Here is a 22,690-nt window from a genome sequence, read left to right as displayed (position 1 = left end):
GCCCCAGCTCAACCGCGACGCGGGACGCGCGCGGGACGGAGCACGGGGCGAAGACCGGGCAAAGAGCGGGCCCGTTTAAGCCCGTTCAAGACCGGGTAAGACTGGACTGGGCCACCCCATTGACAATTCACTGTTTGTGCCCCTATTACAATTCAACTATTTTGTCTCATCTGGGTTTCTTGTTTTGTATCCTGGTACTGTGTCCACTGATTCTGTTACTATGTCACCTAGAATTACCAGAAATAGCAAACTTACACACACTGCCCAGGTTATAGGGCCAATAGATCAATTTATCGCCAAGGCAAATGATGCTATTAATCAAGGCGTTTTACTACTAGAAAGGAGAGTCTCTCAAGACCTAGCTGCAGCCAGGCGTTCCTCTTTGGGACTATTGGCGGCAGCTATAACACCGCAACGCATTTTAGTCCCCGGTACACAGCAAGAGACTCCAATGGTTCCCGGGACTGTGGATTTATCGGTATCTATTGATCTCTCTACAACACAAATATCGCAATCCTCTGTATCCCATCTTCCCCCATCAATTGAGAGAACTCCGGTTCTCTTTATAAATCCTCCAGAAGAGGTTCTTTCCTCTCCCACCCGAGGGGTCAGAGGGAAGGTGCTATTCCGAAAAAGAGGAAGGGAAAAAAAGGAAACAAGAAACCTCTACAAAATAATATTGACATTCAACGGGATTCCTCGTCACAACTTACTGACCATTCTCCCTCTTCAGCTCAACCAACACCTCAATCGGCTATGTTCCAACAGCCGATTACTACCACAACGTCAGAAATAATAAATCTTTCGTCTGACATGTACAATCCTACCTTGAGTGGCAATACACGTAGTAGGCGGGATCCCAATACACACGATACTCACACATTGGCCTCCATAGAGACTCTAATTAAATTACATCTGAAACCTTTAGAGTTATCGCTGTCAAAAATCGAAAAATCTCTAGCTATACTAACATCCGATTTAAAAACTAAGAAAAGTTCGATCCCTACGCCCTCACTCCCTGTGGTTCAAATTCATAATTCAAAACTAAAAAACGTAGGGGGAACTAATCCTCCACAAACGCCTAAAGTCCACAAAGCGGTGACCACCACAGTGGTGGTTCATCAAAAACCAACTAGTTCAACTAGCACAACTGTGCAGCATACAGCACCTAATATTGCTGCAAAAAAGTCTGCTATCTCTTCCCTTCCTGTCTTACCCGTATCAGCGGGCCAACCCACTAGTTTACCAACCACTCCAGCCACAGCAAAAACACCAGCTCCAAAAAAGATACCAGCTCCTAAAAAGACACCAGCCTCTAAAAACGCAGCTTACAACACGAGACGCAATGGAGCGCGCCCTGCTTACCTTCCCCCAGAAGCTACACCGTATGTTATTATTATGACTGGGGTTCCAGAGCTGCATATTAACTCTGAAGAACCTGGATGGTCTCTAAAAAATAAGGTACTTCACTGGTTGTCATTGAATCGGCCACTTCCGCCTTATGCTAACAATAGAGTAGTTTCAGTTCGCAGAGTCCCCTGGGTAGGGAAGGAGCCAAAACTGATCCCAGGAGACTGCATAATAATACATTTTGAAGATCCCCAAACTGTTGAGCTCATTTCTTCATGGGGGCCTCAAACGTCTCCTGAAGGAATCGGTACGAAAAGATTAGCCTTTTTCTATCCTCCAGCTAAATCCTTACCACCAGGCCCTGAGTGGAATTGGACCCAGGTAGGAAACTGGAATAGTAAATCGAATTGGTCAAACTGGTCGGGACAAGGTGGTAGAGATACCATGCCATTTCCTGATTGGAGGGGTGTTTCTACTTACAACAGGTTTGACTGCTTGAAGATGGTGGACTGACCATCATCAGTCATTGGTTTTGATAATGGGAATTTACCCCCACCTGGCTTACCACCTTTGATGCCATCAAGTCCTTCCCAACCTCTAAGTTTACCGATCAAAGTGTCGCCATCACAAACTATAGTACTTTTAACTGATACAGTGGTTGTACACTTTCATCAATGTGTTGATATCCTGCCTTGCTCCGTTGCTACAAGTGCCAAACAAGGTGAAACTCTGCCCTCCTCCCCTAACATTGGTCCTTGTGCACCCTTAGAAATTCTACCTCAAAAAGGAAGACCTGCACCTATTAATGAAACCTCGTCGATCCAGCTAGTATCTATACTGTTTTGGAACGTGGCAGGTCTTCGAACCAAGATTTTATTGACATCCTGGTTGGATTTTGTTACCACACATCAGATAATTTGTTTGCAAGAGACCTGGACAATCGACCCATTGCATATACAAGGCTACATAACATTTCATTCTCCGGCCTGCCCATCAGTACATGGCAGACCTATGGGGGGTCTTGTTATATATGTTTCAAACAACCTACCAGTAAGAAAAATCTCCATATTAAGTACTACTCTGAATTATCAAATTCTTTCGGTTATTTTTAAATACGGTACGTCATATATCTTTATTAATTTCTATAATAATTTATCCCCGGTAGAATGCATGAAAATTGTGTCGGCAATTACATTGTTTAGAAGTGAACAACGTGCTAAGCATTTACCAACATTGTGTAATGTAATTTGGGGAGGGGATTTTAATGTACAAGTGTGTCCTAATTACAAGAAAACTGATTGTGGCCTTCTAGACGAAAATGATTGCCCGTTGACACACTTCACCCACTCCCTCGTAGGAGACTCCCTTAATGACAGCTTAATGTCTCTAGAAATGTTGTATGCCAACGAACTTGTAGACCCTCCCGTGGATTTCAAATCTACTTTTCACGGTAGGGGTTGTTTTAGCACCATAGATTTTATTTTGTGTTCTTATTCATTAAAAGGTACACTCTACCAGTTCTCTACAGGAACGGAAATTTCAGGCGATCATTTTCCTAATAGCATTGTACTTAAGCTATCTACGAACGTATCTCATCCTATAAGGAAGAGTTTATTGACCCAAAAAACATTGAGTATGGATAGAACTAATGGTTACACCGTGAAATGGTCTAGGGTTGATCCTCTAGTAACATCAAGTAAGGTCATAACTAAGGCACTCCCATGGATAAATATTTGTCTTGAGGAGGATTCTTCCCCTGAGCTAATTATTTCCAGTTTCGGAGAAATCCTGAAAGCCATTCAGAATGAGTTAGTTCGAACTTATAAACCAGGTAACCATCAAGAGCCAAGATGGTTTAACACGGCATGTCGGAAAGCCTTAACCGCCCTAAAGAAAGAACTTCACAACCCAACTAGAGACAAGGACAAAGTAGCTAAATTAAGATCTGAATACAAGCAGGCCCAAATTAGCTGTAAAAAAGAGCATAAGCGCAAACTGTGGGCACAATTACATGAGAGTTGCCACACTAAGGACAGGTAGTGGCAGGTAGTCAAATCTCCATTTTTGCTTGAGGTAAACTCACATCAACATCTAGACGTAGCTGTGACTGCGGACGAGTGGGTGATTCACTTTTCTAAGATCTTTAGCGACTTCCCCTCGGCTAGCGTTGCACAGCACAACCAAACAACTGCGTCCTAAAAAAAGGGGTTTACCCAATTGACCTACATTTCACCCTGGGGGAGGTTATAAGTGCATTATCCTCCTCAAAAACTGAAAAGGCTCCTGGTCCAGACAGTGTCCCGCTTGATATATTTATTTCTAACATCGATTTATGGTCCCCAATCATAACCCAGCTAATGGCGGCAGTGTTAAGCACTGGCCTTTTGGAGTCTTGGTCCTCCTCCATACTTCTTCCAATCTTTAAAAAAGGTGAAAGAAATAACCCTGCCTGCTACAGGCCCATTTCCCTCCTGGATTCACTGGGTAAAGTTGCGGGTCGCCTAATTCTTGATCGCTTACAGGATTGGGCGGCAGAAAAGAACATCATTACCGACCTCCAGTATGGATTCCGGGAGGGACTGGGCACTGTTGAACAGGCCTTAAACCTGACACTCTTAATAGGAAAGTATGTGGGAGTAAAACGGGGCAATCTATTTATGGTCTACGTCGACCTTAGCGCGGCGTTTGACTGTGTAATACACGCCAAGCTGTGGTCTATTCTGGAGGAGTTGGGTGTTGACCCTCCCCTCATTAAATGTCTGCGCGAGCTCTATTCTGACGCCTCTGCTTGCGTAAGATTTGGCATAGGTGGAGAATTAACATCCTCTTTCCCAATAACCCTCGGAGTTAGACAGGGCTGTGTCCTGGCTCCCTTCCTGTTCAATCTTTACACCAATGGTTTGGAAGCAGCCATGCTAGAAGGGAGTCAGGACTTATCTACTATCAACCATCGCCCTATTCCAGCACTACTCTATGCTGACGATTCCGTAATTTTTGCTAGGACCCTAGCACAGCTCTAGAAACAGTTGGATAAATATTGTAACTACATGCTCTCACTTGGGTTAAAGGTGAATAAGACCAAGACCTTTGTCATGCAAACAGGGCCCAAAGTGAGAAGTTCTAAACACCTCTGCATTGAGCAATCCAAACTGGAACGTGTCAGGGAATACCCCTATCTGGGAATCTTAATAGATGATCAGCTAACATGGAAAAGGGCACTGGTAACTAGAAAATTGCTTTACCAACGAGCTACTTCTGCCCTTGTCTCTTTCTCTAGAAAAATGGGTAAACCAACCCCACCTGTATTACTTAAAATCTATCAAGCCAAATGTCAGAGCATCGCTACATACGGAGCCGGTGTATGGGGCTATGTAAACACGGCGGAACTGCAAAAAATTCAAAATGGCTTTGCTAAATATCTGTTGGCCCTCCCACAAAGTGCCCCCACATACGGATGTCACATCGAGCTTGGGATTGACTATCTAGCTGATTACATCAAATGTCAACCAATACTCCTATGGCACCGTATCTGGACTAAGCCAGAATGTCATCTTACTCGTGCTTTGATCTTAGAATGCTTAGGGTTGTCATCCTGGAAAAACATCCCATGGTTGGCGTATGTGGTCAACTTCCTGAAAGATCTGGATCTTATTCAATATGTCATTGAGCCATCATCCATCACCGAGATAAGCAGAAAAACCCTTAAGTGTCAATGTCTTAACCATCTTAGGGAACTTCGTCTGTCTGGCGAAGCACCCAAGCAATCCAATGCTCATATTATGATGGTCCAAGTGTCACCAGGTATACAGCCTTACCTTACATACCATATATCTAATCACGAAAAATACCTACTAACCAGGTTCCATTTTAATTTGTTTTTTCGATTGGTCACTTTTCCAAATACGTTAAACTGGTCTCACGAGCTGGAAAAATGCCCATGTGATAAGGTCTCCTCTCAAACAACTATGCATGTAGTGTTGTTTTGTTATTTCTACGTTGAAACACGTAAACGCTGGGTCCTTCCAGTGTTGCGTCAGATGGGGTTGAGGACCTGTCGCCCGGCGTTTTTAGCATTACAACAGCTTGAATCACAATACGTGGCAAAGAATTTAGCCATGTTCTTGAAATCATGTTTAAAAATTCGTAGAGCCTTGGAAATGAAGACCTAAATTTTTTGAAAATCTGTATTAACTATGTAGATGAATTTAAGTGTATTCCCCTTTTCATACTTTTTAAATCGTATTGTAATAATAATGACGATGTGTTTAAAAATATGATGTACTTTTTATGATTAACAAAATGTTTAATCGAATAAAAGATTTGAACTGAACTGATTATGCACACAATGGTGATGACTGCCATGGGGTAACCGAACAAGAGATTCGAGATCCTCACCAAAACAACTGGAGAAGGCTTAGTCCAGAGCACAGAGGGTGTGCGACAAGCATTACAATGGACGCTCAAAGGAGCTGCGAGTTAGACTATTATGTGAGAGCCCATCAACAACCCTTTATTAAACTGAGATGCTTCTGTATATTTCATTTTTGACCCCATGGTCACTCATTTTATCAGTTTTCAGAGGGGTGATCGGTCCCAATGACCTCTGCAGCTGCACGCTCTAAGGAACCTTCAGTGTGGATGAAGTAAAGGTTTTTTAATCTATCTGGTTATTGGACACCTGTGTTCGAGAGGATAAACTTTAAGGTTAAGGACTGGGAATAGAAAAGTGTGGCTGTGTAATGAAGATTACCAGTAAGTAATCAAGGCATAACTTTTCTGAAGAAATGCGATAGGCGCTGCTGCACGCTAAAGTACTGCAAAGAGCTCTGGATAATCGTTAACATTATTTTAATTAAGTATTCATATAAGAACCGCTTTTAACACTTTCTTGCAAACTATCAGTATTGCTTCAGATTTATAGAACTAATACAAAACACACATTAAAACAATATTTTCCAATCTTGAGGTAGAGTTTCTGTAGAACCGTTTGATTGCAGGATAAAGAATAATCCCACAAAACTATTCAGTTTTGTACAGTCTTCCAGGGACTATAGAACAGGCAGGTTTGAAAAAAAAATATAAAAATAAGTCCAACAAATCCAAATTACAGGTAGTTCTCTGTATTGCTTTAACAACATGTAGTCACAAGTCCCTGATTTGGGCTATTCAAATACTCACACAGCAGGCGATGATTCGTGGCAACCCTGCAACAAAGTAACGGTGCACTTTCTCCATTCTGTCGCCCAGGGAGATCCGCTGTGAAGCATAGGACCAGTGCAAAAGAAGTGAACGAGTTAACGCAGACGCCCCGCATCATTTCTTCTATGTCTATGAAAGAGTCCTTCGCCCCCTTTTATTTCCATGGCAACGTGGATGGAGGCCCTCCTGAAGTGTGAACCTATCGCAGGAGGAAAGACTGTGACAACATTTATAGTAGGGCAACAACATGGAGGCCTCTATAAAGGAAATTCACAAAAAAAGCTAAAAGCACCAGTTTTCGTAGCGAACGGAACTGGCGTGTTAAAATATATTTGAGAGGCACCCGATCTGGGCATTCTGACAGTTCTAGGACCAGCCACTCACTCAATACTTCCACAGTTTGTAAACCCTTCGCATATATTTTTTTGTAATTTACAGCATTGTACTTAATTCCCTAAAGATATTTCCTGATCAACGAAGCCCGCGAGCCGCACCTTTTGAGGTAAAGGTCGTAACTACGTTTTAAATTTAGTTAATAAAAAAGCTAGAATCGCATTTGCACAATACTACAAAAACGAGAATGTACCAATTTCAATTGGATAGAAAATAACATATTTATTCAGATGAATCAAAAAGTAAAAAAACGCTGGTAAATTGCCCATGATAGTGCCATCTGACAGGCGGTAATTATGCATTTTCAAGATGGGCGCCTTATCTACCTATACGGGGAGTGATAGATTTTCAAGTATCCCAGTCGTTTTGCAGGTTAGAGACCCGCCATCTTGGAGCATCTCGAGAGTATCATTAACGTACCGTAAACTCGAAACAGCAAAAGGAAACATTTAAACGTAATGTTAAAGAAAGCAGTCAATGGTGTTTGCACTTTCTTTAATTGGTAGAATAGGATGTTAGGTTAAATTGTAAGCTGAACATTAGAATTCTCTCTTGCTTAAAAGGGCATTCGATATATTTTAAGATATCATTTTCTTATGCGCTACCCATTTGTTTACCACGACTCGCTCCTCCAAAGCATTTTGTTAGGCAAGTCAATATACTACCACTGTGGCCGCTGTTTCAGAGTGTTGTGACAGACCGGACATTTACTTCCGGTTGGTTGTCAAGCGAGCCCAAGAAGCGCCTTGAATGTTTCCTTGGCGACCGACGGCTCTTTCGGCGCCTGCAGCGAATGAAGCTCTTCTTACCACGGGTGAAGTCTGTGCCCGGCCATGGCCAACATGCAGATTAAGGATGGCGAATACACGGCAACTATCTACAGACTGGTAAGAGAAGCCAAGGGGGAGGCAATTCAATCATTCATTTACCGGTGGATAGTTTCACACCTTGCAGCAGAGGATTACGCCTGGCAAGCCTCTTTACTGTTTATTAACTTCAACTGAGAAAAGCAGAATCTGCTGTTATTCACCTTTAAACTTGAGAAAATCGAGGAAGCAGCACCTGCGCCACCCCACATCAGCATCTGCTTTGAGGCCAAGAGGCAACAGACGTGCTTGTTTACTCTTTTCCCTTTATTCAGCATGGAACAGTGGATCTCAACCTTTTGGCTTCTGGGGACACCCAAGTAATCATTGATGGAACCCGGGGACCCCACTGAATTCTTATTGGAGTCCGGGGACTTTCCACTGAGTCATTAGCTGGGGACCCCGACCTAAGCATTGTCGATAAATTGATCCGTAAAACGATACACAAAAATGCAGAAAAAAGAATTCATCAAACAAATACGCAAATGATGACGCGTTTTATTTAATTCGCAAAAACATATACATGATTAAAATCACATTTTTTAGTGAGTCACCCTTCAGCATAAAAGTTCTAGGGTTGGCAAAATCTGATGTCTTGTAAATGCATGGGAGACTAATGGAGCCGAGGCTTGGCCAACGTGTCCTCTCCGAAGACACATACCAAAAGCAAAATGTTCCCACCCGCATCTCTAAACAATTGTGCCTGCTCTGTACCATCTTCAATAAAATAGTCGCAGTGGTAGTGGAATATTACTTGCTCACAACAGCATAGCAGATATAAGGTATCAATGAATAACATATGAGTTCTTTTATTTAAATGTTTTGTATTACAGTAATGTACATAACGCTTCTTATACCACACTATGCTGCAAAGCGGTACTATTTACACTGGGTTCATAGTGCCCTTTTGGAGTACACGGATGGCACTTTGACCCCTATTGCGGTGGTAGGTGAGGTGTGTGAAGATCGAAGATATGCTCAGTTCAGGGTTCAACAAACTGGTAGCTGTGCATAAGCACAAAGTGTTGTAGCAAGTGTGAAAATGAATGTGCATGTGCGTGGCATGCATACCATTTTTACAACTGGTCTGTATTGTTCAGTTAAGTGAATGGAAATAGGCCAGTTTTTAATGCTTTCTGAAATTAAATATTCTAGAGCTTTGTTATCCAAACAGATAAAGAGCCAGTAAAAAACTTTTGGAAAGTGGGGCCAAATAAAAGTATGGCAATCTTGCTTAGAGGTGCGGCGTTTATGTTGAAGAAAGAATGGTCCAGTGCCGTTGATGATTCAATGTGTGATACACCTTACTTTGAAGATGATACATCTAGCCACAGGAAGACAGGGTAAAGATATGACAGCTCTGAGCCCAGACGTTTAGATTGATGAGTTGCCTTTCAACTGCATTCTGTATTCTATGTACCTTGAGCAGTAGTTGTAGAAGGGCTCAAATGTTTTATGCATTGACGGAAACCCAGGCAAGGTAAAACATTACACAGGGGTCACATAATGTAGAAATTTAATTTGATATCTTCATTTTCCTGCGTTAAAAAAGAGGGATTGCTTAATCAGTGCTTGGTTGCTTTCTTTTGTCTAGGGTTTATTGGTGGACCAAGTTCTTGTAGATAGATGGTTGATGGGTGATAGTTTGATTATTTCCAGCATCTAAGTTTTTGGCATCTTTAGATTGAGGTGGCTTAATAGCAACCAGAGGTCATCTGAGTGAAGGCATTAGTTGATGGCACAGGAGTGGAGATACAATGTAGTTCCAGCCTTGAATGGGATTTACATGTTATCAGCAGTAATTGTTAAGAATATTTCTTTATTGCATTTTTTTATATACATTGACTAGATCTGCAGCGTGGTGCTTTTGCACGGATAATTGACAGTATGACCATACCAGTGACTTTCCCACTGCAGCTGTGTCACTAAGTATTAGTGCTTATAATCGAGGGCTCCCAGCCCTCCCTTTGTCTGTGGGCTAACGTAACTTTGACAGCACCACCTAGTCTAGTGTGCAAAAGAATGTAACCAGCAGTTTCAGAGGGAGATTAGTGAACTGCTGTAATTGCAGCAGTACCGCAGCCATTTTGGAGAGGACAGTCCTGCCCATCACTGAATGTCATCAGCAGTGTTGTAGCAGTTGAGGTTAAAGGAGGAGATGAAGGATAAGGTGTAGCACGCACGCTCTCCCCTCCGCTGACTACATCCTCCTCGGGGACCTCAACTTCCACCTGGAGAACAACAAGGACCGCAACACCGCCACCCTGCTGGACAACCTCCCACCCTCGGTCTCAAGCAGCTGGTGACCACCCCCACCCACTACGCCGGACACACACTCGACCCCGTCTTCTCCTCCAGCAAGGACATCTCCATTAGCCACGCCACCGGACTCCACTGGACGGACCACAGCTGCGTCCACTTCAGCTACAGAAAGAACACGATACACCACCACCAGCAACAGGTTGCACGCAGAAGATGGAACAAGATCACAGCCGACCATCTCGCCGCTTCCTTGAACCAGGACCCCTCCGCCAGCTCAGCGAACCCCAGCCCAGCCCCCAACAACCTCACAAAGTGGATCAGCAACTGCGCAGACGACCTCGCCCCACTAAGGACCCCGCCCAGAAGAACCGGCAGTAAGAAAGCACCATGGTTCACCGACGAACTCAAGAGCTCCAAGAGGAACTGCCGAGCCCTCGAGAGAGCCTGGCGCAGAGACCCAACACCAGACAACATGACCACCCTCAAGCTCGCCGCTCGAAAACACCACCAACTGATCCACACCACCAAGAAAACCGCATTCAAGGAACGACTGGACAACAACGCCCACAACAGCAAGGAACTCTTCAACATCGTCAAAGAGCTCTCCAACCCCAGCGCTGGAAACAACGACATCACCCCATCGCAAGACCTCTGCAACTCACTCGCCTCCTACTTCCACAACAAGCTCGCAGACATACACAACAGCTTCAGCACACAGCCAACGCACCCCATGACCGCACCAGCACCCCCCACCACCACCCTCCGCGCATGGACCCCGATCAACACCGAGGAAACCCTACGCACGATGAACTCCATCCACTCCGGATCTCCAACCGACCCCTGCCCTCACCACTTCTTCAACAAGGCCGACTCCGTCATCGCACCCCACCTGCGGGACATCATCAACACCTCCTTCGACACTGCTACCTTCCCGGAGAACTGGAAGCATGCCGAACTCAGCGCTCTACTGAAGAAACCATCAGCGGACCCCACCGAACTAAAAAACTACCGCCCCATCTCGCTCCTCCCGTTTCCGGCCAAAGTCATCGAGAAGACCGTCAACAAGCAGCTGGCCGCCTTCCTCGAGACAAACTCATCCCTCGACCTCTCGCAGTCTGGCTTCCGGACCAACCACATCACCGAGACCGCCCTCATCGCAGCCACTGATGACATCCGGGCCCTGCTCGACAACGGGGAGACTGGGGCCCTCATCCTCCTAGACCTCTCTGCAGCTTTCGACACTGTCTGCCACCGCACCCTAGTGCAGCGCCTCGGCAACGTCGGAATCCAAGAGAAGGCCCTAGAATGGATCATCTCTTTCCTCGCCGGAAGGACACAGAGAGTCCGCCTCCCCCCCCATTCAGATCAGAAGCCACCGAAGTCATCTGCGGCGTCCCTCAAGGCTCCTCGCTCAGCCCCACCCTCTTCAACGTTTACATGAGCCCCCTCGCGGCCATCGCACGCCAACACAACCTCAACATCATCTCCTATGCCGACGACACCCAGCTGATCCTCTCCCTCACCAACGACCCCGCCACCGCCAGAGCCAACCTACACAAAGGGATAACAGACGTAGCCAAGTGGATGATGAACAGCTGCCTGAAACTGAACTCCGACAAGACGGAAGTCCTGATCCTGGGCTCGTCGCCCTCCTCCTGGGACGACTCCTGGTGGCCCCCCGCCCTGGGTAGCGCACCCATACCTACAGACCACGCACGCAACCTGGGCTTCATCCTGGACTCCTCCCTCTCCATGACCAGACAAGTCAACGCCGTCTCCTCATCGTGCTTCAACATCCTGCGCATGCTACGCAAGATCTTCCGGTGGATCCCCACTGAGACCAGGAAGACGGTCACCCAGGCCCTCGTCACCAGCCGACTGGACTACGGCAACTCCCTCTACACCGGAACCACGGCCAAACTCCAGAAGAGACTCCAGCGGATCCAGAACGCCTCAGCAAGACTCATCCTCGACATCCTCCGACACAGCCACATCTCCGGACACCTGAGAGACCTGCACTGGCTCCCGGTCAACAAGAGAATCATGTTCCGACTCCTCAACCACGCACACAAAGCCTTACACAACCAAGGACCAAGATACCTCAACAACCGCCTCAACTTCTACACTCCCACACGCCAGCTCCGCTCGATCAACCACGCCCTCGCTGCCGTCCCCCGCATCCGAAGAACCACCACAGGAGGAAGGTCCTTCTCCTACCTGGCCGCCAAAACGTGGAACTCCCTCCCGACCCACCTCCGCCGGACTCAAGACCACCTCGTCTTCAGGAAGCAGCTCAAGACCTGGCTGTTTGAGCAGTAGTGGACCTCCCTCCCACCCCCCCCCCCCCCCCCCCCCTCCCCAAGCGCCTTGAGACCCTCCGGGTGAGTAACGCGCTATATAAATGCTCTGATTGATTGATTGATTGATTGATTTAATTCATTTGAATGAGAGGGGCCTTTGGATATTATCTGATAGTTGGAAGGATCACTTGGATTGCTGCATAGTGTAGCTATGCAAATGCATTTGCCGCAAAATACATCTGACTCTAATGCCTGAGTGCCCTTTGAAATTCAGAAAAGATGAGGTCGTAGGTTTTTCTGAATGTGTGAGTTCCACAGCTATGTTCCTTTTACTATGATATGCCTGCTTGATTGGGAAACTGGAGCAGATTTTGTTTGGATGCTTGTAACATGTTGTATTTTTGTTGTTGATGTATTTTGGGGCAGTTCTGTAGGTAAGTTATGCTCAGCTCCATAAAAAGTCTGAAAGTAACTGATGGAAATTCTCCGAGTATGAGTTTATGAGATTGGTGTAATGGGTGAGAACCAAACAATTAAATGGAGTTGTCTTAGACGTCTGCAGCTATTGAGAGATGAGGAAGCAGTATCTGGTGGTCTAGAGTGCAACATTATGCACTGTGGTCCAACAGTACTAGCACACATACTATACACCTTCACTAGCTGTTTTCAGAAAACTGTGCCAGATTTTAGCTGGTCTGCCTGTAGCGTTCTTTGGTAGAAGTCAGAATTTAGTAAAGCTAGGATGCAGTGGATATTACCGTGAGTATGAATCTGTCTGGAAATAATATTTTTGGAGACTCTCAGAGTGGTGTGCAAGTGAGTATTGACCTTTAGTTGGTTATACTATACAAGTTGCTGGGGCTAATTTGAGAAGAGGTGAGATGATGGCATGCTTATGGGTAACAAGAAATGCCCCCCTTTTGGTTGATTTGTTTATGAAATGAGTTTTGGATATGGCTAAGCTATCCGCACTGTACTGTATAAGTTTGTAAATTGAAACACTAAAACAGTTCATACATCTTCAAAGTCCATGGACTACATCAAAACCAACGAGTCTAGTTAGAATCTGAAACCGAATGGTGTGGGAAAGGATAAAGGATGTAATGGGTAGGGATTGGAACGTGAAAAAGTGTAGTTTTTTTGTGTTGTAATGTTTGAGTTTTTTGTTTTAGCAAAACCATTTAAAAGCACATTTTACAAGCTAAAGGCAAGCAATTAAAATATCAAAGCAAGTATAAGAAAGCTATTTATTCAAATACTGACAGGTTTGTGGGTTTCACTTGACGAGTAGGGAAAACAAAGCAAAAACAAGGAGTTGATGGACGGAGAGCTGAAACTTTTCAGACACTCATCCCCAGTCACAGATCTGGGTTGAATCCATCATCGTTCTTACATCGTGTTACCCTGAAAACGATCCAAGGATGCTTGTTTCCGGTCCAGGGAAGACCTGGCTTTGCAGTTCGGGCAGGACTGTTCCCATGAGGCACAGGGTCAAGACTGATTTGCATATTGCTGTGCCTGAACTGGGGTGGCAGAGTGAGCTAAAGAAGGATGACGGATTCAACTCAGATCTGTGACTGGGCTGAGTGTCTGAAAAGTTTCAGCGCTCCGTCCTTCATCTCCTTGTGTTTGCTGAATAGAGAAAACATGCATGAAACTGGTGTGGTTATGAATAGCAAGTAAATGAAAATAACTTAATGAGCTTGAAGTTCCATGGGTTTTTGCTAGATGGAAATTCACCTGCTTGCACTAGAGTTGCGTTGACTTCTGATGAGAGTTGCCTTGCTTTAGTTTATGTGATACATGAAAGAGAGAAGGTGGGGACTGTTGGACTAGTTTATCTTGCTCCAGCTGGAATGATTGGCATTTTTAGAGGTTACCTTTATTTTGTATGCAATTTTACTGATGCACAAAATCAAACGTTGGTCGTATAGATGTTAAAATTCATTAGGATTTCTATTTAATAAGAAGAGGTACAACGAGATGCAGGAGATTTTGAATTGCTCATCAGTAGCTATTGATTTTACTGGGGAGCCTGGAGGTGAAGCCCCCCTTCTTTGCAGATAATATAGACTTTGGATAATCTGTGAAGAGTTTTTATATTAATGTTATGCTATGTTAACTGAGATATATAGAGAGCATAATCACAATCAGGTCTCTTAGGGCTGCAAGACAGTGGCTAAACCCCGCCAACAGTCATATGTACAACACTCAGAGGGGCTTATGCTGTGCCCAGAGCCTCCATGAACAGAAGTGTCTTGAGTCTTTTCCTGAAAGAAAGTAGTGTGGGTTCCTTGCGTATGCTCTCAGGTAGCTGATTCCATATTTGAGGGATCAATACAGAAAAGGCTCTGCTGCCTGTAGATGTTGTTTTTAACCGTGGGCAGGCCAGTAGGCCTGCTTCGGAGGACCAAAGGGTACGTCCCGGCACATAGTTTCCTAGGCGCTCCTTGATATATATACAGGGCCTGGCCATGAATGGCTTTGTGGGCGATGCAGAGGCTTTTGGACCTAGCTCTCTGTTTAATGGGAAGCCAGTGCAGCTGCTGTAGTAAAGGGGTAGCGTTCACCCGTCTTGAGAGCTTGAAGATCAGCCTAGCTGCATCGTTCATGGCCACTTGTAGTTTACTGATCAGTTTCTCGGGGAGACCACTATATAATGCATTGACGTAATCCAGCCGTGACACATTCATTGCAGACACGACCATCTGTAATGTGGCAAATGAGAGGAGTGGGGCTAGTTTCCGTAGTTGTCTCTGTAAGCCCACACAGGTCCCAACCACGGTGGAAACCTGATTTGACATGAAAAGTTTGGCATCAAAATTGATGCCTAAGCTTTAAACAACTGGGACTGGTGTTGGGGTAGTAGCAATCTCTTGTGGCCAGAACATGTAATTCCAGATTTTTTTTGGTAGTAATGGCAAGGACCTCGGCTTTATCAGGATTGATTTTAAGCGAATTGGCTGTCATCCAGTTAACCGTGTACCTAAGTATGTTTTGGGCACATGCGTGGGCCTGGGAAGAATTGTCAATCTGAAGAATTATTTGAGTATCGTCTGCATAGTTAAAACTTGGCAGTCCATGCTGACCAACGTGGCCACAAGTGGCTGGAGGTAGATGTTCAAGAGAAGAGGGCACAGCGCTGAGCCCTGGGGAACAACGCAGCTGAGTGTGCCGATATTAGACACCAGCTCACCCATTTGGACCCTTTGAGACCGACCCGACAGGAAGGACACAATCCATCGATGTGCCAGCCCATGGATACCCAATTCTGAGATCCAGGTCAGAAGTTGGGCATGACTGACCTGTTGAACGCCGCTGATAGGTCAAGTAAAACCAGGGCGCTCAGCTTCCTGTTGCCGGCTGTGAGTCTGAGTTTGTCCAGCACTGACAGCATCACCAGCTCTGTACTGTAGTGGGCCCCAAAGCCTGCCTGCTGTACCTGGAGTAGCTGTTGTTCCTCATTAAAGAGCGACAGTGTTTTGAGAACATGTAGTTCTACTACTTTCGCCAGGAAGGGTAGCTAGGAGATGGGCGTATAGTTCTTAAGATTGGCTGCATCTGCCCCTGGTTTTTTCAATAGGGGGATGACCCTGGCTTCCATAAGCTTAGCAGGAACACAAGCCATCTCCAGAGATCGGTTAAGCAGGTCAAGGATCGCCCTCTCTATTCCAGGTAGGGCAATTCGGAACACCCTTGGGGGGCAGGGGTCCGCCGGTGAGCCTGACTTGACACTTGTCCATCAGTTGGGACAAGGAGTCATGGTCCAGCCTTGGGAGAGAGGTGAGCTGCTTACTGGGGGCGCGAGGGGCTAAATCCAGATCCAGGGGGCACTGATTAGTCGGTGTATTGTGAATGTTAGTTAAAATTTCCCTGACTTTGTGGAGGAAAAAGGACTGAAACTGATTACAATCTACCGGACTGGGAATGGATTTCTGCTTTAGTTTCTGGCTAAGTTCCTTCAGGATTCTGAAGGTTTCTTTCTGTTGATTAGCGGCCTTCGTGATTCTCGCCTCATAAAATTCGGCCTTCCTAGTCATGATGGCTTTTTTGTATGTGGCCAGCATGGTTGTGTAGTTTGCAAGCGCAACTGGATTGTATGATTTGCGCCATAGCCTCTCATGTTGGTAAAGGGCTTACTTCCTTCCCCTCAGGTCCTCATTGAACCAGGGGGCCCCTTTGCCCTTGTTTCTAACTCTTTTCCTACTGGCAGGTGCTACCTTATCTATGACCAATGCAAAACAAGGGGACCCCTGAGCGAGCAAATATAGGACAGACAAGCAGGGGAATCAAATACTCTAGAGACAAGCAAAAACAGAATGACCTTTCTGATACAAAAGGCCCGACTAAGGTCCTTACATTCAATTTGCAGTAATGAGCTCACCAAGACCAGAAGGAAATCAAGCTGTCCAACAGCAGATCATTATAAAATAGGATTCATTTTTTATTTTATTTATTTTTAATTAAATATATATTTTTTTACACAGAAAAATCACAGCTTAAATAACAAAACATACACATGGCAGTACAAAGGCGGTTCACACATCCAAAAACGACTCAAATACCCACATACATTCTACAGTCATTCATTGCATCAAAAATGATTCAAACACACTCATACATCCTTCATTCACCAAATACATACAGACTTGTCCTGAAATGTATTAATCGAATCTCCTATATGTCTTTGGGAAATTCTTTCAGGACCCAATTCATTGTTTAACCACAGCGGCGGCCGCATGCTGGTGACAGAACTGCTCCGTCACCAGCCGCGGTTGCGCTGTGCTTGTGACGGAGTGGTTCCGTTATGGCCCGGCCCGCTCAATAGAACGCTCCGCGCAGGCGCGGAATTCGCGCCGTGCATGAGCGGCGGGCGGGCCATGACGGAACCGCTCCGTCATCAGCGCAGCGCCACCGCAGCTGATGACGGAGCGCTTCCGTCATCCGCGTCGAAAGAGTTAAGATCTGGAAACTGCAGTTTGATATGTATTTGGTGAATGAAGGATGTATGAGTGTGTTTGAATCATTTTTGATGCAATGAATGACTGTAGAATGTATGTGGATATTTGAGTCGTTTTTGGATGTGTGAAGGGATGAATGGGGGTGTGATCTAATTATACAACCGCCTTTGTACTGCCATGTGTATGTTGTGTTATTTAAGCTGTAATTTTTCTGTGTAAAAGAATGTATATTTATTTAAAAAGAAATAAAATAAAAAATGAATCCTATTTTGTAATGATCTGCTGTTGGACAGTTTGATTTGCTTCTGGTCTTGGTGAGCTCATTACTGCAAATTGAATGTAAGGACCTTAGTCCTTATCAGAAAGGCCATTCTGTTTTTGCTTGTCTCTAGGCTACCTTATCTATGACCTCTCTCACTTTGCAGGTGAGGGCCTCACTCTCCTGATCAAGGTCCCCTTTCCCTTGCCTTTTAGGTGGGATACTATGCAGCGTACCCACAAGCTTGCCTTCCTCGATTTTATTCCAACCTTGTACCACTCTCCACTCCGGGGGAGGGTTGTGCTGGTCGGCTAGTCAGCGGCACCCAGCACCGGATCTGCGAGTGGTCTGACCAGGCACAAGGACTAATGCCTGTCAGGCTATCTGTTGGCTGGGTGGTCCAAATGAGGTCGAGGTTATGCCCCTTGTCATGGGTGGGAGAGTCAACCAGTTGTTGCAGCCCCATCGTGGTCATAGCTTCCTGTCATGTAACTCTCTGGTTGCCTTGTCCCAGTGGTAATTAAAATCCCCCACCACCAGGAGTCGTTGGTATCATGAGCTTAAATCACGGACAAGTTCCGTGAATAGCTCATTGACCCTAGGGGTCGACCGGAGGGGTAGATACACCACCAGAAGTGCCAAGCAGGAGGATTTGGAGCAGATTTTTACCCCCACAATTTCCGCACTTTCACGGCTCTCTGCAGCTAGCTTATCCATAGCTAACCATTTGTTGTAAAATATGGCTACGCCCCCTCCTCTTGTCTTTTCCTGCCTGTTGTGCCATAGGCCATTGTATTCCACAGGAAGGGCAGCTACAACGTCCGGGGTGAGGTGTCCTCTAGCCAGGTTTCTGTTACTGCCAGGATGTCCATGGTGCCATCCTGGAGAAGCGAGAAAATCTCTAGGCTGTGTTTTTGCCGATAACAACTGTTTAAAACCGTAACCTTTAGTCCTAGTGGATTGCCTAGCTCTGCGTCTTTGTGGGGAAGTGGTAGTGTGGCCTTACCCTAACCTCCCCCTTGTTTCCCCAGAATGTTCTCTGACCTCAGTATGTCTTTTTAATGAAAGTGCCTAAAGGCAGTCCTCTTCAAAGTGAGCACTGCTGTGTTCACACACACACACACACACACACACGCACGCACTCCTTCAGTCAGACAGTTGATGACCTGGAGGATATTTTGACCATTCTGTTTTTCTTTTTGAGACCTAAGAAAGCTATATCTTTTCGTATTGCTGGATGCAGAGTATTATGTTGATGTCTGAAGTTTGAAGAATGCTGATGGTGAAAGAGGGATTCTGTGTGTCAGTTTGAGATTTTCTGGGAGATGATGAGTAGAAAATCAATTTAAAATATCAGATATCGTTTTCTGGTATGCTGAGGTAGGTTGATATATGCAAAGCGGCGTTTGGGTTCATTACTGCTTATTTTATTTTATAATGTGGTAGGGGCGTGGCCGGCAAGATGGGTGACTGCCAGCATGAAGCGGGTGCTGCCTGCCCAATGGCATCATCCTTAGCCGTCCTGCCACAACACTGCCAAATTCCCCTCCTCCACCCCCCAGCAGATCTACCAGACGCGAAGTAGTGTCCAACTTTGACTGTCGTGGCAGAGGCCAGTACTAGGGACCTGGCACGGAGTATAACGACTTGAGGGCTCTGTGAATACCCCCCCCCCTCTTCTTCTTTTCCCCCTGACTGTTGCATTGGGCATATCTGTCATGAAGGAGGCAGTGTGCAGGTCGCACAGCAGCACCCATAGGCCAGAGACACCTGAGGGGCGCAGACATAGATTGTGTACGGGGCTGCGAGAAGGAGGGAGATGGAGCGACAATCTGCAGTTGACTGGCTGGAATGGCGCGGCTCCCTGAGGGCCCCTCCTTGTTTTCTTGTGTCCGCTGTGATCTTTTTAAGAGCCGCCTTGTGCACTGAAGCAGGGAGACTGAGGCCCGCAGTGTGCTGAGGAAAAAACCCCTGCATGGATCTAGTGGCCATAGTACACGAACAGTGCGAGTGGGACTCCTGGACAAGGAGTGTTTGAGTGCCTAGGAGAAACTGTCAGTAGTGTGTGGGTGGACACGCCACACCCTCCACCCCCTTGGTGTGCTCTGGGACACCTGTGTGGAGTGATCGGCGAGGCCCTTGGAACTGGACTGGTGCCTCCTGGAGCACAAAGTTGTCAGTGGTCGGATTGCACTGCAGATGACTGGCCCTAGGGGTTGTGGTGGACTTCCTGCTAATTGGACCTCTGCTGGGCTGAAAGCTCCTCCGAAGATGGGCAAGGACACAAACGCACGGATTGCTTCCCAAACAAAAATGGATCAATATACAGCCATGGGTCTTGTGGCGGCCCCCTGATGGACCACAGGGGACCCCACGAGCTACAGGGCCCTACGGGGGCGCAGATACTGGTGGCAATCGAAGCCTCAGGAACGGAGGTGCTGGCAAAAATGTATACCGTCCCTATGGACATGAATCTACTAAGGTCCGACCAGCGAATGGTGGCAGAGCGCTCCTTGGCGACAGACCAACAGGTGCACAAGCTTCAGGAGGTGATGGTTACCCTCCGGTCTGCGGTTTCCATGCTCATGATGCAAACGCAAAAACTGGAGATGCGGGTGGAGAATGCGGAAGGATGTTCCCATTGTTGTAACCTGCTCTTTTTGGGATTTCCTGAGGGGGCCGCCTCAGAACATTTTCTGGAACAGTAGATCAGTAGGGTGCTGCTGGGCGCTGCCCTCTCCTCAGTCTTTGTGGTGGAGCGTGCCAACAGGGCATTAATGCCCACCTTGCCACCTGGAGGGGCCAGCAAGGGCGGTGAGTACCAGGATCCTCAATAATATGGATAGGGACGTTATCCTGCAGACGGTACGTCAGACAGGGGATCCTATCTTTGTGAACCGGACAATTTGTATCTTTCTGGACTACACGCAGTGGGTGCAGCACCTGCACCAGTCATTTGGAGTCAAACAAAAACTGAAGGCAATGGGTCTCACTTATATGCTGCTCTTTCCCGCAAAACTCAAAGTCCTACACGATGGGCATTGCCAATTCTTTCCAACACCAGAGCAGTTGTGGGCCTGGCTGGAGATCTGTGGAAAGGCCAGATACCAGCACAGGTGGTGAGGGGACCGGGGGAGTGGCCGCAGCACCAAACGGGTATGGTGGAAAGGAGACGCAACAGAGGCAGGAAGGCATCGAGCTCAGCAACAAGGGCGGTGGTACAGCAGAATGGGACACTGAATGTGGAGAGCCTGAGATTTTGAGGGAGGCGCGAGGGCATTGATAGTCAGTAACGTCAACTCACTCTGAGAGCAGACCAGATCTGATCAGATATACCTCAGGTGGAGGTGCCCTGAGAGATTGAGGCACTTCTGTTCGGCCCCCAGGCTTGGGTAAGGATGAGCGACATAACTGCTCCCAAGAACGAAGGTCGATCCCCCTGAACATTTTGCAGACATGCTGGGCGCTGAAGCCCGGGAGGGGTAAAGTACTACAATGCACTGTGCTTCATGTATTATTTTAATCTGAACAGTTGCCTTTTTTATGCCAGGTTTGGTACCGGCTAAGAGCGTTGTGGCTCAGTGGATTTGGGCGGGTGCGGAAGATCCTATATATCTTGGTTTTCATGACTCTTTGGTTCAACCCGTGTTTGTGTGCTTATTCCTCTGCAGATATCTGTTGTTGTGATTTATCACCAAACAGTGTGACAATGCAGAGGCAAGGAATGCGTGGTGTTCCCCTGCCTTTGTCATCTGGAGGTGGTGTGCATCAGTGATATCAAATTCATGATGGTTGTAGTTTATAACTGGAGAAGGGGGTCTCAAATCAAACCAACAGTGCTAAATGGGTAGGCGTTTGTGGATGTTTATCACTTACTAGTACCGACCCAGTTCCTATTTATGTTTTATTGCATTTTGGTCTTTTTTGTTTTCCAGATAAAAGATGCAAGATATGGAGAAGCTGTACAGATTCTCAGTAATGAGCTTCAGAAACAGCCAAGGGTAAAGCATTGTTTCATCTATTTGTGTCATTGAAATGTGCCAAAACCGATTTTCATGTCATAAAGTGAAGTTTGAATGGCCTCATCGTTCGAGTGAAATTGTTCCCGTAGACCAACTGTTGCTCCTTAATTTTTATTACCTGAAAGGAGAGCAGCTTTGAATATGTTGTATTGATCCTTGATATAAGACAGGTACTTTGTGATAAAACAGAGAACATTTTCACCACACATTGAATTCTGGATGCTGAAAGTATTGACAGCTGTGATGTTTTCTACCAAGTGATTCCAAATCAGTTATAGGAAGGACAGCAAAACCTTGGCTTCGTCTGGCACAATATAAGATCCAAATTGGTTACTTGTTTTGATCATTGTAAATTGATTTGAATTGACAGCTATATGTAGATTCATCCATTGGTTTTGATCAAGATTACTAAATGAATTGCCTTTTTGGTAGCAAAAATGATCAACACTCAATTTGACAGCTATTTATTCTCCTGGTGTTATCCATTCTTGAGGACATGAAATTCAAAACCCGGGGCCTTATTTTGAGCCTCACTGATCAGATACTCAGTCACAAAGGATTTGGATGTCCTTCTGCCGTATTACAAGTGCAAAATAGCCTATTTCATTTGGAATGCAGCATATGGGATATTCACCTCGTTTTGATGGAGTATCCCATCCTCCAGAAGTCTAAAAATCCTTTTGATATCCTTTCCAATTCCACTGACCTTTTGCTGTAATGTAAATTACATGAAGTAGTTTAAACTATCTAGTACTCCTTTCACTTTTGAAATCTTTTCACTTTGCTTTCTAAAGTCTAGGGCTGGACTTTCCCTTCTTGGTTATTGCTATTACCAGATGCAAGACTTTGTCAATGCAGCAGACTGCTACGAACAGCTAACTCACATCCATCCAGAAGTGGAAGAATACAAGTTATATCATTCCCAGGCTCTTTACAAGGCCTGCATGTATCCAGAGGCAATGAAATCAACATTCCTCTTGGACAGCCCAGCATATCATACCAAGGTAGGAAACAAAATGTCACCTATAATTAATTTTTTTGATATTTTGCTGCAGGACATTAACCAACACCCTCTATA

At 45.8% G+C, this 22,690-nt stretch overlaps 2 protein-coding genes across 2 annotated transcripts in view; one reads left to right on the top strand and one right to left on the bottom strand.

Annotated features, from left to right (window-relative positions):
* NPHP3 (nephrocystin 3) overlaps window positions 1–6,663 on the bottom strand; it is a 123,939-nt gene extending 117,276 nt beyond the window's left edge. Inside the window, exon 1 of the mRNA XM_086939875.1 lies at window positions 6,529–6,663. The gene's annotated coding sequence lies outside the window, so the exon portion shown is untranslated. The remainder of the gene's footprint in view (window positions 1–6,528) is intronic.
* Window positions 6,664–7,661: 998 nt separating this feature from the next.
* The window catches only part of LOC147689172 (intraflagellar transport protein 70A), a 232,294-nt gene continuing 217,265 nt past the window's right edge, over window positions 7,662–22,690 (top strand). Inside the window, exons 1-3 of the mRNA XM_086942064.1 lie at window positions 7,662–7,829; window positions 21,526–21,591; window positions 22,407–22,616. Of these exons, the coding sequence (XP_086798190.1) occupies window positions 7,776–7,829; window positions 21,526–21,591; window positions 22,407–22,616 (330 nt within the window). The 5' untranslated portion in view covers window positions 7,662–7,775. The remainder of the gene's footprint in view (window positions 7,830–21,525; window positions 21,592–22,406; window positions 22,617–22,690) is intronic.

Source organism: Lissotriton vulgaris, chromosome 10, assembly GCF_964263255.1.
Source record: "Lissotriton vulgaris chromosome 10, aLisVul1.2, whole genome shotgun sequence".
NCBI lineage: Eukaryota > Metazoa > Chordata > Amphibia > Caudata > Salamandridae > Lissotriton > Lissotriton vulgaris.
Note: the sequence above shows the minus strand (reverse complement) of the source record. Positions and strands in the feature narration are given on the sequence as shown.